The sequence below is a fragment of the Suillus bovinus genome (genome assembly GCF_016758785.1).
Source record: "Suillus bovinus strain UH-Sbo-P2 chromosome Unknown EDB93scaffold_23, whole genome shotgun sequence".
Lineage (NCBI taxonomy): Eukaryota > Fungi > Basidiomycota > Agaricomycetes > Boletales > Suillaceae > Suillus > Suillus bovinus.
Genome location: NW_024542079.1, coordinates 60,147 through 75,055, shown reverse-complemented (window position 1 = coordinate 75,055; position 14,909 = coordinate 60,147). Strand labels below are relative to the sequence as shown.

Genomic DNA, 14,909 nt, shown 5'->3' with positions numbered 1-14,909 from the left:
CGAGCAATTCGCTACCGCACTGCTGGACAGCTGTAAGGCCAACATTTTCTTCTGATCGTCTTACGATTCTTTCATTGTCGTCTCATTCCCCGGCTTTGACTGCTGGGTTTTAGTTTGGTCTTAGTACAAACTTCATTTTTAGTTCTCTACTCGGCTTCAGGTGCACATGGGAAACACAAAAGAATCTTCAGAGGACCAAGACCTGGCAGAGTTGCGCCGCAATTTAGCCACTGGCAACCAGAAGGACGCTGGAGATGCTAGCTCCACTAGTGAGTCACTGATATGTTTTGTGTTTACTGCTTGCTCAATGGCGCGGTGGTGTATAGTTCCTTCCGTAGTATGCTACTGTCTAGCGTCAATTATGATGACAGTCGTGAACAAGGTCATAGGCATCGTCCTTCCATCATGCTTAGTCTCTAATAGCGTGATTTAGTTCGTAGTGTCTGGGAGTCAGTTCAACATGACTTTTCTGCTGCTATCAATGCAGAGTGTAGTCTGCGTTGCGTGCGTGATTGCAGCTAAGAAGTCGGGTATAATATCATTCCGTGATTTCGACATGCAAGATGTCAAAGCATGGTATCCTATCAGCTGTCTGCTGGTCGGTGTAATCTATACCGGCTCGAAAAGTCTGGTGAGTAGTACCGAACAAGAGCCTTAATCTGTACGTCATGCGCTAACAGCCTCGCCACAGCAATACCTCAGTATACCCGTTTATACCATTTTCAAGAATCTGACGATCATACTCATTGTGCGAGTATTGTTCTCGTTCGTGAACATGGTGAGGCTAACGAAGAACTAGGCATACGGGGAAGTCCTGTGGTTCGGCGGACGAATTACAGCACTTACAATGGTAGCCTTCATTTTTATGGTAAGTGGCCTCATGATCATTCGAACGGATAGGGTTGATGGGTTAATTCTATGACAGGTGTTATCTTCTATATTGGCTGCGTTGACGGATGCCAACAATGCCGTAGGTGGGACCGCGACCATTCCACCAGCGAGCGCCGCCATGGGAATTGGTTTAGACATGATGTCAAACGTGGTTTCTAGACTAAATGCGGGGTACGTATGGATGTTTGTGAACTGTCTGATGAGTGCTGCCTACGTAAGACTCCCTACCATGCCCTAATGATGTCCCTGAGCTGAATGTTGGCTGCGTTGCCTAGGTTCTTCTGATGCGCAAGCGCATAAAAGTCACCGGCTTTTCTGATTGGGATTCGATGTTCTATAATAACTTGTTATCTATCCCCATCTTGGCTGTGTTTTCCATTATCGTGGAAGATTGGGGTTCAGAGAACCTCGTTAGAAACTTGTACGACGCCCAATCACCCGGCGAGACCGCGAAACAGTTACTGACTTGCTTGATCCAGCCCACCCGAGACGCGCAACGTTCTTTTGTCCGCTATTGCATTTTCAGGTGCGGCTGCAGTTGGAATATCATATTCTACGGCATGGTGTGTGCGCACCACGAGTAGTACCACTTACAGGTATGGCTTCTAGTACTCAGCAGGCTGCAGCTAATGATGACTACCATAGCATGGTCGGAGCTCTCAACAAACTCCCTGTTGCGGCTTCAGGTATGCTCTTCTTTGGTGATGTAGTAACAATAGGATCGGTGTCGGCAATCGGACTGGGGTTCTTTGCAGGAATTGTATATGCGATAGCGAAGAACAACCAGAAAAAGATGGAGAGCCGGCCTCAAGCAAGCACTATTATACCGCTGTCGAACAGGTAGACCGCATGTGCACATCCATGTGCTTTTATATATCCCGAGCATTTAGAGCGGTGGTCAATGACATTGCGTCTATCAGGGCGGTTTTTTGCGAGCTGTCGAATAAATGCCAATTTGATGACAGGGGGGGAGAACGGAACTGGTGAAATGGCAATACGGACGGATCACTGCGAATTATGGCATGATTACGGCCCCCTCCATTAATGGTCCGATTAGATGGGTTTTAGTATAAGCGCCCGGGCGAAACTGGTGATAATCAAAATCCCTGAAGTTTGAACAGCTTTGTATCATCCCACCGTATCCCTGCCCATCACAAGCTCTTTAATACCCTCCAGTTGGCTTGAGCATTGATTTCTCTTTCAACCAGCAACTATCATCATGGCTGCTTCGACTCAGTTACCGCTCCACCCCCCGAGGTTGGCACATACGTTTGTGGGGACACCCAGTGCCCCTGGTACGCCAGTGCACTCCATTCAAACTATGAGAAGGAAATCTGCTGGTCACAGTGGTCCTCTCACCAAGATTCTTGTTGCTAATCGTGGTGTGCGCTTTGATATGTTGATCTGGGTGTCTTCCGTCGTTTAGATCTCTCATTTACAGGAAATCGCTATCCGAGTCTTCCGTACCGCTCATGAGCTCGCTATGCATACCGTCGCGATCTACTCATTTGAGGATCGTCTCTCAGCTCATCGCCAAAAGGTATTCAAATGATATGATGCTTCATCTATCGAATGTTGCTCATCATACATCAATCAGGCCGACGAAGCATATCAAGTCGGCAGAGGGTTGACCCCTGTTGGAGCATATCTTGCTCAAGAAGATATCATACGCATCGCTCTTGAACATGGGGTTGACATGATTCACCCTGGGTATGCTACCTTAAGATCTCCTTCGTTATATTTGGCTGACGGTCGGATTGTCTAGGTACGGTTTCTTATCTGAGAATGCTGCATTCGCTCGCAAAGTCGAGCAGGCCGGGATCGCATTTGTCGGACCATCGCCCGAGGTTATCGATGGTCTTGGCGATAAGACGAAGGCACGTACACTTGGTGAGATGATATTTTGAGATTCGCTTCCGTGTATGCTAACTAGATTTGTCCCGTAAAGCTATGAAGGTCGGTGTTCCAGTCGTCCCCGGTACACCTGGTCCAGTTGAATCATACACGGATGGCGATGCATTCATCAAAGAATACGGTTTCCCAGGTCCGTCGATACACTCCTTTTCGCTTTACTTTTGATGCCATTTTGATGTATGTAGTTATTATTAAGGCGGCTATGGGTGGTGGCGGCCGCGGTATGCGTGTTGTTCGCGAACAATCGGACTTCAAAGATGCGTTCCAGCGTGCCGTATCCGAAGCTAAATCAGCATTCGGAGATGGTACTGTCTTTATCGAGCGCTTCCTTGAACGCCCACGTCACATCGAAGTCCAAATTCTTGCCGATGGCATTGGCAACACGATTCACCTGTTTGAACGTGACTGCTCCGTCCAGAGACGCCACCAAAAGGTTGTCGAGGTTGCACCGGCAACCCACCTCCCCGAGGAAGTGCGTCAGGCCATTTTGTCGGACGCGATCAAGCTCGCGAAGAGCGTCGGATACAGGAATGCTGGGACCGCGGAGTTTCTTGTAGATCAGATGGGAAGACACTACTTCATTGAAATCAATCCTCGTATTCAAGTCGAACACACCATTACTGGTACGATTTCCCCATATGAATTAGAGTAGTTCTAGCATCGCTTACCGGGATGCAGAGGAGATTACTGGTATCGACATCGTTGCAGCCCAGATCCAAATTGCTGCTGGTGCTACCTTACCTCAGCTTGGTCTGACTCAGGAGGCCATTACTCGTCGTGGCTTTGCGATCCAGTGCCGTGTCACTACGGAGGATGCGGCTATTGGTTTCCAGCCCGATACTGGCAAGATCGAGGTGTACCGCAGTGCTGGTGGAAATGGTGTTCGTCTTGACGCGTCATCTGGCTTTGCGGGTGCACAGATCACGGTATGTGCCCAATTGTATTTTACGTTCGAACTCATTCTGAACTCTTTTTCCCGGACAGCCCCATTACGACAGTCTGTTGGTGAAGTGCACTGTTAGTGGCACGACCTACGAGGTTGCTCGCAGAAAGATGTTGCGTGCCTTGGTCGAGTTCCGTATTCGCGGTGTCAAGGTAATTACCTCTTAGTCTTCGTATGGAAATGCGTCTGACGCTGCCCATAGACAAATATTCCCTTCTTGTTCCGTCTCCTCACACATGACGTCTTCATTGGTGGCAAGACATGGACTACTGTAAGTCATCACGGATCATAAGGCGCATTTTTGACCATCTGTATTACATCAGTTCATCGATGACACCCCTGAGCTCTTCAAGCTGGTACAGAGCCAGAACCGTGCACAGAAACTTCTTGCATACCTTGGTGACCTTGCAGTCAATGGAAGCTCCATTAAAGGCCAGACCGGCGAGCCAGGCCTTAAGGATGATGTTGTCATTCCCAAATTTGAGAACCGTGACGGCACACCCCTTGACACTACGTTTCCTTGTGAGGTTGGATGGCGCAACATCATCGTCGAGAAGGGTCCCGAGGCTTTCGCGAAGGCCGTCCGCGAATACCCTGGAACGCTCATCATGGACACCACTTGGCGTGATGCGCACCAATCGTTGCTCGCTACTCGCCTTAGGACAATTGACATGGTCAACATCGCCACTGAGACTAGCTATGCTCTCGCGAACGCATTCAGTTTGGAGATGTGGGGTGGCGCCACCTTCGACGTCGCCATGCGCTTCCTGTATGAAGATCCTTGGGAACGTCTGGTGCGCGATTCGCGACGTGTCGGAGGAGCTTGAACTGACGTTAAACCAGCGCACCCTGCGTAAGCTGGTCCCCAACATTCCCTTCCAGGCTCTCGTTCGTGGAGCCAACGGTGTCGGATACACAAGCTACCCGTATGTGCCCTCTCATTCTCGCCTGATGTCCGGCTTATTTTGTGTAGTGACAATGCGATCTATGACTTCTCGAAAAAGGCGGTCGAGAATGGACTTGATATTTTCCGAGTGTTCGACTCGCTGAACTACTTTGGTGAGGGTGATATCACTACCACATAGTCTTGATTGTTGACGGATTCCCATAGAGAACGTAAGGCGAAGTGAATCGAATTCTTATGAGGCTGTACTCACGTTCATTTAGATGAGACTCGGTATCGATGCCGCCAAGAAAGCGGGAGGTGTTGTCGAGGCTGTTGTCTGCTACAGCGGTGACGTCGCAAGCCCGAAGGAGACCAAATACACACTGCAATACTACCTTGACTTCATTGACAAACTAGTGGAAGAGGGAATTCACATCCTTGGTGTCAAGGACATGGCTGGTTTGTTGAAGCCTGAAGCTGCGAAATTGTACATCAGCAAACACATTTGTTCGATTTGCAAATACTAACACATTCACATTTGTAGGCTTATCGGCGCGATTAGAGAGAAGTACCCTGACATTCCAATCCACGTTCACTCCCATGACACGGCTGGAATCGCAGCAGCTAGCATGCTCGCCGCTGCCGCGGCTGGTGCTGATGTCGTTGATGTTGCCATTGATAGTAAGTTGTTGTCATTTGCGAATGGCGAGTTAGATGTTCAACCATTCCGATAGGTATGTCTGGTCTGACATCACAGCCCTCAATGGGAGCCATATGCATGGCACTTGAGCAAACGCGATTAGGGACGGGCATCCGCTACGCCGACATCCAAGCGCTAAACTTGTACTGGAGCCAGGTTCGCATGCTCTACGGTTGCTTCGAAGCCAATGTCCGGGCCTCGGATTCAAGTGTCTTCGACCACGAAATGCCAGGAGGCCAATATACGAATCTCATGGTGAGCGTGGTGTCTGGGATGTATTTAGATTCGGCGGCTGACCGACCCTATAGTTCCAAGCATCACAATTGGGCCTCGGCACGCAGTGGACCCGTGAGTATCTTCCTTACCAGTAACTTACGTTTTCCAATCTTCGAATCCCAGAAATCAAGCAGAAATACATCGAGGCCAACGAACTGGTAAGTTTTTCTGCGCGTCATTTCCCACTCCATCTGAACCATTCCCTTCAGTGTGGCAACATTGTGAAGGCATGCAATCACCTGTTTAACTTCGTGCAAATTTTCACAGTACTATTAGGTCACACCCTCATCTAAAGTAGTTGGCGATTTCGCGCAATGGATGACGTCGAACTCGTTCTCCAAAGAGGACGTCATTCGACGTGCAGACCAGCTTGACTTCCCCTCTTCTGTTGTCGAGTTCTTCCAGGGTTATCTTGGACAACCTGTGGGAGGTTTCCCGGAACCACTTCGTTCGAATATCATCAGAAACAAGCCGAGAATCGACGGACGTCCTGGTGCAACGATGGCACCCTTAGACTTCAAGAAGATCAAGGCAGAGCTCCGCAGCAAATTTGGAAAGCACATTACGGATGCAGACGTTACCTCGTATGTCATGTATCCTAAAGTACGTCGTGCCTTGCACTCCCGCGATGCATATTCTGAAGTCATGTTAACTCCGTCAGGTCTTCGAAGAATACCAGGGTTTCCTTGAGAAATACGGAGATCTCAGGTAAACCTCATGACGCCGTGCGATGTTCAAAGATGGACTTATCCTTACCCCAGCGTTCTTCCCACGCGGTACTTCTTGGGGCGACCGGCTATTGGAGAGGAGATGCACATCTCAATCGAAAAAGGAAAGACTCTGATTATCCGCCTGATGGCCGTTGGGCCTGTTGTGGAAGGACGTGCCCAGCGTGACGTCTGGTTCGAAGTTAACGGCGAGGTCGATAACAATAGTATGACATGCGAAGATTTTTGCTGACGTTTCCCCTGTGCCGCAGGTTCGGGCGGTGTCTGTTGAGGATAAGAATTCCGCAGTAGAAACAGTTTCGCGGGAGAAGGCGACTTCCGACCCTGGATCAGTGGGTGCACCCATGTCAGGTGTCGTAGTTGAGGTCAGAGTGAAGGAGGGCCAAGAGATTAAGAAGGGCGACCCTCTCTGCGGTAAGGATGATCGGCGTTCTTTGATGTTCTGTCTGACATGAGCTTTTTTTTGTCCAGTACTGAGTGCGATGAAGGTATGTGTGAAATAATTTGAAGATGTGACGACCTGCTGACGTTTGGTTCATCACAGATGGAGTCTGCTGTTACTGCACCTGTTTCTGGTCATATTAAACGTGTGGTTGTCAATGAAGGCAAGCCTCGTTCATTTCCCCGGAGTACGGAGTTAGTCTAACAAATCTGTATAGGTGACTCCATCAATCAGGGCGACTTGACAGTGGAAATCGTCCACTGAAGCAAAGACCTCGAGCATACGCGAATTGTGGTCACGATTAGTTGTATTATAGTTTCATGGAATGTATATCACACCATTACCAACGGAATCAATAGTGTTCCTGACGGTAATGTTCCCAAGCATTAAGAGTACAGCAGGGACATGCAGCAAACGAAACGACTTGTCTGAATAGGAAAGGTAATGGTCCAACGTTAACGGAAACCAACGCGTTTGACATTAGGTGGCAATAAGTGTCGATACAAAACTTAAATGTTTCATCATATCTGCGTGCAGTTCCCGAACAACATCCTATGAAAAAAGATCAGCTGACAGCTTGACACGTTGCAATTTAGCGAGTCAAACTGACCTGCGCAGTCTGAATTTCTGTGACCAAGTCAACTCCAGTACCCGCCCAAACCAAGATTTGATCAGGATCCCTATCCTGCGTTGCCCTGTTGAAATTCTCTCGAACAATTTCGATGTCTACACCATCATCCACATCTTTCACTGTCTTATTATAGATGGCACGACCGTCGACGCCTTCCGGCCAATCCAGAGTTCCCCTAGCACGGTCAAATGCCGTGGTCCGCACTGTGTCATTCGCACCGGCCATAACGAGCACATGCTTTTGCGCCTCATCATAGAAGCTCTCTTTCGTCATCAAGAACCTAGTGCCGAGCACCACACCAGAGACCCCGAGTGCAAGCAAAGAAGCAACGTGACCGCCAGTCGACAATCCGCCGGCTGCAAGAAGAGGCGGGCCATCTTTAGGCAGCACTGCCAAGATAGACGGCACCACCGTGAGAAGCGGCGGAGCAGCGCTATACCCATGCCCCCCAGATTCAGATCCTAAGTCGAACAAAATGCCCATGAGAGGAAAGTTCAAACCAAGCCTAAGGAGGTAGGGAAACAAACCTTGAGCTACTAAAACGTCAACTTTCCAGTCCTGAATAGCGATGAGAGCCTCTTTCGCTGAGGAAACCTGTACAAATATCAGGGTTTTTTGATCCCGCCCGGAGCTCGCATCATAAGAGCGGACGTGCTCGATCCATCGACCTATATTATTCCCGAACGCGAGCCAGATAGCCTTGACCTTGTTCGAAAGGGAAATGTCGAGCAATCCAACGCCACAGGGATCTTTATCCAGTTGCCAAGCTAGGTAACCCACACCGATTGGGAGAGGATCTGTGGGGGATAGGAGGAGTTGCGCGCGAGCTAATGATAGTTCCTCCTGAATGCGAGAAGAGGTCAAGTATCCTTTGATGATCTATTTAGCAGGTTTAATAGTAAAAGATGCGACCCCACCTGCACCGATAAATCCAAATGCTCCGGCAGCGGATGTCTGAGCTGCCAATGCACCACCACTAGCCCCTGCCATCGGGGCAGCTACTATAGGAGTTTGTATGTCTGCGAGGGTCCTCAGATATGTAGATAAGGAGGAAGTAGACGCGCTTACCCATCAGGACAGTGAAAGCATTCCGAATCTTTGACATATTGAGCGCAATGGAGAGGAATGACAGCCTGTATCCGTATATATATGCGTGTACTGCCATGTTATATGTTTCAATGATAAACGCTGTCGGACGACATTACCGACGCCTGGACCGGAGTGACTGACAAACGTCCGGTGACTGACAAATGCTGAAACAGAAGGCTGTCAGCATCAGTCGATCTAGTAGGCAATCTGATGCATATGAGCAGAAACCGCATAGAATGTTCACTGGCATGACAGGGTGAAAGGCGCAAGGCGCAAGCTGTCAGTTTAAGATGTTTGGCATTATTTGTAGCCATCAACTCTATCTCTCATTTCTTGTCATCGTCTGCATCTACAGAAACCAAAATCCTAATCGACCACTATGGTAAGTTCTGATCAAAACCTATGGACAATAACATCTCATGATCGTGCCTCAGCCTCCCCCAAAATCCAAAGGAGGAAAAATGTTGGGCCTCATCAATTGGAGGCTCAAAGTGACCATCAATGACGGACGCGCGTTGACGGGTCAAATGCTCGCATTCGACAGGCATATGAACCTCGTCCTTGCGGACTGCGAAGAGTTTAGACGCGTTCGGCCTAAGAAAAAGCCTGGGGAAACTGAGACGCCTGCTGAGCAGGAGATGAAGCGCACTTTGGGTCTTGTGATTTTGCGAGGGGAGACAGTCGTCAGTTTAAGCGTCGAGGGGCCTCCGCCAGTTGTAGACGAGGACAAAAAGAATGCGGTACGTCATGCTCTGCTAAGTCAGGATCTTATACATATGTGTTGCATTTAGCTGCCCGTTGGCCCTGGTCGTGGAATGCCTGCCGGTCGAGGAATGGGAATGATGCCTCCTAGTATGTTGATCGATGCGCGACGAAAAATGTGTTGCTTATTATGTATTTAGTGGGTATGCCTCCTGTGGGTCGTCCTCCAATGCCCTTTGCCCCACCAGGGATGCCCGGTCCCCCTCCTGGCTTCCGTCCTCCAGGCTTTCCTCCAGGCGCACCATTCGCCCCTCCACCAGGCTTTGGCGGTCCCCCTCCCCCTGGGTATTACCCTTTATTTTATTTTATCCAAGTACATTGCTGATTTGAATTACTTTCCAGCTTCCAACCGCCTCCTCAGTGAAGTTATTACCGCTCCTGGTTGTTTGATCATATTTGTTGTGCGCAGCAGACGAATCCCAAAGGTAGAAGTGAAAGCAGGGCAAGTAGTTTTGCCAAAATGTTCGTACGTTCGCAACATGTACCTCCGAGACCTCTTAACTCCGAAAGGTTTGTTGTTGTACTTTTTCACTGACAAACCAACAGCACCGTCTCATATCGGTTGCCTGTTGGAGTCTTCTCATATTGCTGGTTGCAGAATGTACAATTTTTGAGAGATCTCTTTGTTGTTCTCTAACCAAAACAATGATGAGCTTCTCGAGCGTCTCTCACTATCATTGAAATTGTTTTTTTCTTCCTATGAGTTCTCTTCCTGGGGTTTGTATTAAGCAAGATTCTATAGGAGAGACTAAGTTTGGATGGTGGCTTCGAGCGGGCATGAATGTTGGTTGGGCTGGCTCCTTATCGTCTGCTACTTGTCATGGAATTCCCGAATTAATTGGACCTTCCTTCCCCCTGAGTGCCTTCATATTGCTCATGGGTTGACATTGTCAGTCTGACTTCTTTGTCCATGAAGCGTCCCCGAGATCACCCCCGAGTGCATTGTATCGTTACTAACCAGAACCACTGCGGCCGAATAATAGATTCTTCTATCACCGTTTGGGACTATCGCGAGCAAACTGGCGTTCAATGAACTTATCAGGACCTAGTGCAGACACTTGAAGGTTCATCTACCCCACCTCCACATCTCGTGGTCATCCCTGCACCTTCGTAATGCGGCCGCCCAGGATGATGCAGATCATCATCATAATCCATTGTTACCGCGCCACTTCCGGTCCCGGCCCAAGATCAGGAAGTATGGCAAAAACACGACATCTTCTTTTGTTTGATTGAATCCTTATCGGCCTCTCACCTTTCATTGCCATGGATGGGAGTGGGTTCTTTGTCCCATATCTCAAAACCCTTGGGCCTGGGGGGGCTTTAATTATCTTGGTGAGCTGTCCTACGTCTCACGTGGGTTTTTTTTTGTAATTGCATCAAACCGCGCTCCGGGATGCGTATGATAGACTATGGGTTTGACTCGGATCCGGGTATGTCGAAACTTGACATTTCAAACATCCGCAACTAGATAGTTGCGGGCTGAGAGCATCGTGACCAGAGTTTTTGTCGTACGCTACGACATTCCGCCGGGCCGTTTGGAGCATCCGACTTCTCGATCCTCTGGTTATTCGCTCTACCGCAATCATATTCAATGTTGGCGTTATCAATGACCCCAAGAACGTTGACTTGTTGGTTTCCAAAAGGGGACTAGTTTCGAGGACTGCGGAGGTTGTGCATCTGACTTGGTAACCCACTTGGCCAAGTACCCAAATGATGAAATTTAGGTTGATGTTTGAAGTGGGCAAGCTCCGGGGCCCTCCCTTCCGTCGGGTTGCGCGCTAATCACTTGTCGTCGGTTTGTGTTTGTTTGTTGGGAAGCGATCAAAGGCGCAAGTGCTGTCATGTGGCTGGAGATGCTTGATGCGCCGCTTTCTCCTAACTATCCGATAAATTAGGATTTTTGGTCAAGGTCCGGTTACAGCCTCCTCACCGGTCCATCGCTTTTGTTTCCGGGACGGAATGTTATTTCCCAGAGGTGCAGTAATTTTATCTGGGTCATGAAGTCATCATGTTCCGCCACTAGAGGGCCAAGGCACGGCCAAAGTTCAGTTACATACATGCGACGTACCTCTACAATTATTTCATCCCTGAAAGCCCTGATTGTCGGACATGGGTTCATTTGCTGCGATCAAGTATTTTGCTCGGCAAAACCGGAGCTTGGGTAGAAACTCAATTGTGCTGAAGCGTCGCTGGAACCTTTGATCCCGCGGCTGCTTATCTAGTTTATCCCACACCAGACATCCGGGATGTTCTGCCATGCCACCTAGCATCGTCGCCCCCCCCCCACAACGGTTCATGTTACCAATTTCAATTCGTATTCTAGCATGTTCCAAAAACTCAATGGATCCCGATATAGTAAAAACAAAGATGAGGGCGCCCATCTGATCCCGCCACCCGGACACTAAGTTTGGTGCTAGTCGCGCTCAGACTTAGCTAACCCCCCTAGCTTGACAATTAGCCTTTGACCGTGCGGCAGCGCTTTGATCGTCATCATATAGGTTTCCATTCTTTAGAAACGTCTGGAAAGCCGTCATCAGCGAACGCTCCGGATAACTCAAAATCGTATATTCGGTTGCACCCCAAAGATAAGTAACGACTGGTGAGCGCTCATCTGCAGATCTGCGCGCTTTGAATGGGTACTGGGCGGTGCTCGAAGGATGGGTGATGAGACGGGCCGCAGCAAGAGACAGATGTTCCTCAACGGCCCGAGGGGGTGATTAGAACGTATCTAAAGGCTTATCACCATCAAAAGAATGAATGCGAATGTGGTTTCCATGCGCAGTCTCTTCTGTGTGGGAGAACCCTTTGGTCATTGATTTTACACGTGCAAGACTCTCGGGGTGTACTTTTTTGCATGCTGGCAGGACGCTAACTCGGTTAAGTTTCATTAATATAAAAACTCAATGAAAGCCCCTCGGAATATTCCCGGTCATCGATGGCCCCAAAAATAAACTCGACTGGGATCAGCATCGAGTCTACCAAGTAACTGCCACCGACATGCCGAGTCAATCAGTTCGCAGTACCAAATACTCAAAGTACAAGTATGCGCACTGCGAGGGCATTGTCGGAAAACTCCGAGATCTGCCAGCACAGCGAGCTCGGACTCCTGACTCCGTGCATGGCCCCTCCGTCAACGGAAGCAGAATCTCTTCGAAAAACAAGAAACCCTTCCGCATCTCCGTACTGACGTACTTGCTAAGATTTCAGAATTCAAGAAGCGATGAAACGATGCAAGACGACCTCAGCCCCCCAAAAAACTTGCGAATTTCTCGCATCATGCCATGCTCTAGCCACATGCCAGCACCGTACGTAGGCGTAAGCCATCAAGGGCCCGATTTTCACGTAGGCTGGGACCAGGCACACGACTAAGCCGCAATCAAAATGCTCGTTCGCTAAGAGATTTGGCAAACCAGCCAGTACGTTCGACGATTATCCCCCCCCCCACCTTAACGGCCATTTCCTCGCTCGCTTATCGTTTGACAGCGAAACCCCGCGTTTTTCTTTCTAGCAATGGGTCCACGCGGTTGTAATATAATGCCCCCTCCCGCGAAGAGCGATGCTACTGTCACTTGTCAAGGGCTGACGCAATTCAATTTAGACTCCATATGAATTTTTTTTACCACAAGCTGTGCACCGTGACAGCGACGAGCACTCTTTCAATCAATGAATCTTCTTCTTTACAGACGAATACGGACGTTGAGCTGGCAGATCACACGAACCCACTTTTCTTCATATCCACTCCATGCCACGTACCCGTGTTCTCTTTAGAATATCTCTCAAGTTTCTCGACCCCTGAAATTTGGTTCAAACAATGAATTCCACTCGCCTTGCTCCAACTCTAGTGTACAATAAATCAATACGATATCCAGCAGTGGTCAGGAATGAGACGTGTGTATGCAAGTGCAACGAGCTATCTATGGTGTATATGCATGTATATACAGTGTATGAGGAGTGAGAAGGAGTGTGTGCAAAAGATAACAATCAGAAAACTGAAAGATTGTGGGCGTGCCCGCTGTCAAGCAACGTCGAGAGAGACAAGTACAAGATACACGTAGTGTTCCTGGAGGGGGTTTTGGGAATAGCGAACAACCATGAGGGGGTGATTTTGGGGGATATCGAAGTCCATAAATCAATTGCGTGAATGAGCGCCTAATTGGCACGAGGCGATTTTACGAATATGCAGAGTGAGGTAGGGGGGAGATAGTGATAATGAAAAAGACGCGCAGCACCTCATGGGGCGATAGCACGACGACCTCGAACGTCCAACCGCTTCGGTGCCATCAACAGAATTGAAGAACCGCTACCAGATGACGCAGACGGAGAACGCGTCTGAGGCTGAAATTGCTGAAAGTGTGCCTGTGGGACGAAACTCTCTTCGTCGTCGTCATCGTCGTCATCATCCCAACCAAACTCGGTTGCACGGCAAGAAGGGAAGACAACAGGCGTAGGTGTGTGGGAGTCGGTGGGCGTTGAACGGTCGCGGTCATTAAAAAGAGTAGCGTTCATAACAGGGAATTTTGGACGTTTCATAGGTGGTGGCGAAGGAGGTTGAATCTTTGCTTTTTTTGAGCGGTGCGGAGACGTCTTGGCAGATAAATAAGGGGGAAAATACGTTTTAATTTCCTCTATGACTTCTTCGTTATTGGATTTGGCATGTTCCCGGTCGCGGTGAACCCAGGAACGAACGAAAGCGCCAATACCAAAAGGACTATCTTCCTCTGGAGTAGCCACGAGCGGCTCGCTCAAGAGACTAGTGAGGGAAGTGCTCGCTTCGCTCATGCTGGCAGTAGATGCTGTGTTGCCATTGAAGTAAGCGCAGTGCGTGCTGCGCGCGGGGGGAAGAGGTCGAACTTGTGCTGGTGATGAGACACAGAGAGTGGGGACAGGTGCTGTAGCTGAGGTACGCTCGATCAATTTGGGCGTTGCCTGAGAACGGGCACGAGGTGAAGGGGATCGACGAGGGAATTGAGTAGATGATGAAGTGGGCTCATTAGCCTCTGCGAAGGGGCAGGAGGGTGCGCCAGCAGGAACGTGCGGCGGGATAGCGGCAGCCCACTGGTGGATGCGGTGGGTGTTTGGGGCAGGGGCAGCAGCTACTTGAGTAGCGAGCCTGGGAGATGAAGATGCTGGTTGAGCATAGGATAGACACTCTGGGGAGCAATAGGGTCCAGAGGCCGATGTTATACCGTCCTGTCGTTCAAGGTTAGATATGATCAAGGGAATAAGAGAAAGTTGATAATTACTATTCTGCGATCACACGAAAGGCACCAGTCGACGTCCATCCCTTGTAAGTTATGAAGAAAGCGGAGGAAGAGGAGGAGGCTTGAGCTGAGCTCTGCGGAAGGACTTGGAGTTCTGAGTAGGGCAAGGCAAAGCAAACTGCTTCCCCTCATTTCTTGTGAACGTTCTTATAAGGTCCCTTCTTTCGTTCACGACACGATTTGGAAATGCGATCGAGATCTTTGTGTTTATTAAACGAGTTAATTAAAGTAGTTATTTTACTTTTTTATTTACTTTTGTTTTTTTGTTAATATTTGTTTGTGGAATTTGTAGAAAAGAATTTGATTATGATTTCTTCTCAAGTGAAGATAAGGAAAAACTTCACATCTAGTCGGCACTCCCCGGCGCTCATTGAGAGACCGGTGAG

General features: G+C 49.0%; 5 protein-coding genes across 5 annotated transcripts; 3 read left to right on the top strand and 2 right to left on the bottom strand.

The window, feature by feature from the left end:
- Positions 1-166: 166 nt before the first annotated feature.
- Positions 167-1,735, top strand: EDB93DRAFT_1084254 (uncharacterized protein; the record flags this gene model as incomplete). The annotated part of the gene is made up of 9 exons (XM_041445822.1): positions 167-269; positions 327-382; positions 434-631; positions 692-748; positions 800-868; positions 926-1,105; positions 1,167-1,312; positions 1,371-1,487; positions 1,537-1,735. 9 exons carry the CDS (start codon positions 167-169, stop codon positions 1,733-1,735), a joined length of 1,125 nt encoding a protein of 374 aa, XP_041308240.1.
- Positions 1,736-2,110: 375 nt separating this feature from the next.
- EDB93DRAFT_1084413 (carbamoyl-phosphate synthase L chain, ATP binding domain-containing protein) lies at positions 2,111-7,044 on the top strand (the record flags this gene model as incomplete). The annotated part of the gene is made up of 26 exons (XM_041445833.1): positions 2,111-2,275; positions 2,333-2,431; positions 2,489-2,601; positions 2,657-2,781; positions 2,840-2,935; positions 2,991-3,428; positions 3,484-3,731; positions 3,790-3,900; positions 3,951-4,019; positions 4,072-4,542; positions 4,592-4,674; positions 4,722-4,807; positions 4,860-4,864; positions 4,916-5,121; positions 5,179-5,315; positions 5,369-5,589; positions 5,643-5,682; positions 5,734-5,768; positions 5,820-5,831; positions 5,887-6,213; positions 6,272-6,318; positions 6,372-6,531; positions 6,590-6,752; positions 6,810-6,826; positions 6,883-6,952; positions 6,998-7,044. 26 exons carry the CDS (start codon positions 2,111-2,113, stop codon positions 7,042-7,044), a joined length of 3,591 nt encoding a protein of 1,196 aa, XP_041308239.1.
- Positions 7,045-7,260: 216 nt separating this feature from the next.
- Positions 7,261-8,516, bottom strand: EDB93DRAFT_1240261 (2-nitropropane dioxygenase; the record flags this gene model as incomplete). The annotated part of the gene is made up of 5 exons (XM_041451734.1): positions 7,261-7,332; positions 7,391-7,872; positions 7,939-8,280; positions 8,329-8,430; positions 8,480-8,516. 5 exons carry the CDS (start codon positions 8,514-8,516, stop codon positions 7,261-7,263), a joined length of 1,035 nt encoding a protein of 344 aa, XP_041308238.1.
- Positions 8,517-8,919: 403 nt separating this feature from the next.
- On the top strand, positions 8,920-9,626 carry EDB93DRAFT_1249790 (uncharacterized protein; the record flags this gene model as incomplete). Its single annotated transcript, XM_041452913.1, has 4 exons — positions 8,920-9,240; positions 9,292-9,352; positions 9,403-9,547; positions 9,605-9,626. 4 exons carry the CDS (start codon positions 8,920-8,922, stop codon positions 9,624-9,626), a joined length of 549 nt encoding a protein of 182 aa, XP_041308237.1.
- A 3,866-nt stretch (positions 9,627-13,492) lies between these two features.
- Positions 13,493-14,544, bottom strand: EDB93DRAFT_1084184 (uncharacterized protein; the record flags this gene model as incomplete). Its single annotated transcript, XM_041445816.1, has 2 exons — positions 13,493-14,452; positions 14,506-14,544. 2 exons carry the CDS (start codon positions 14,542-14,544, stop codon positions 13,493-13,495), a joined length of 999 nt encoding a protein of 332 aa, XP_041308236.1.
- Between the last annotated feature and the right edge of the window lie 365 nt (positions 14,545-14,909).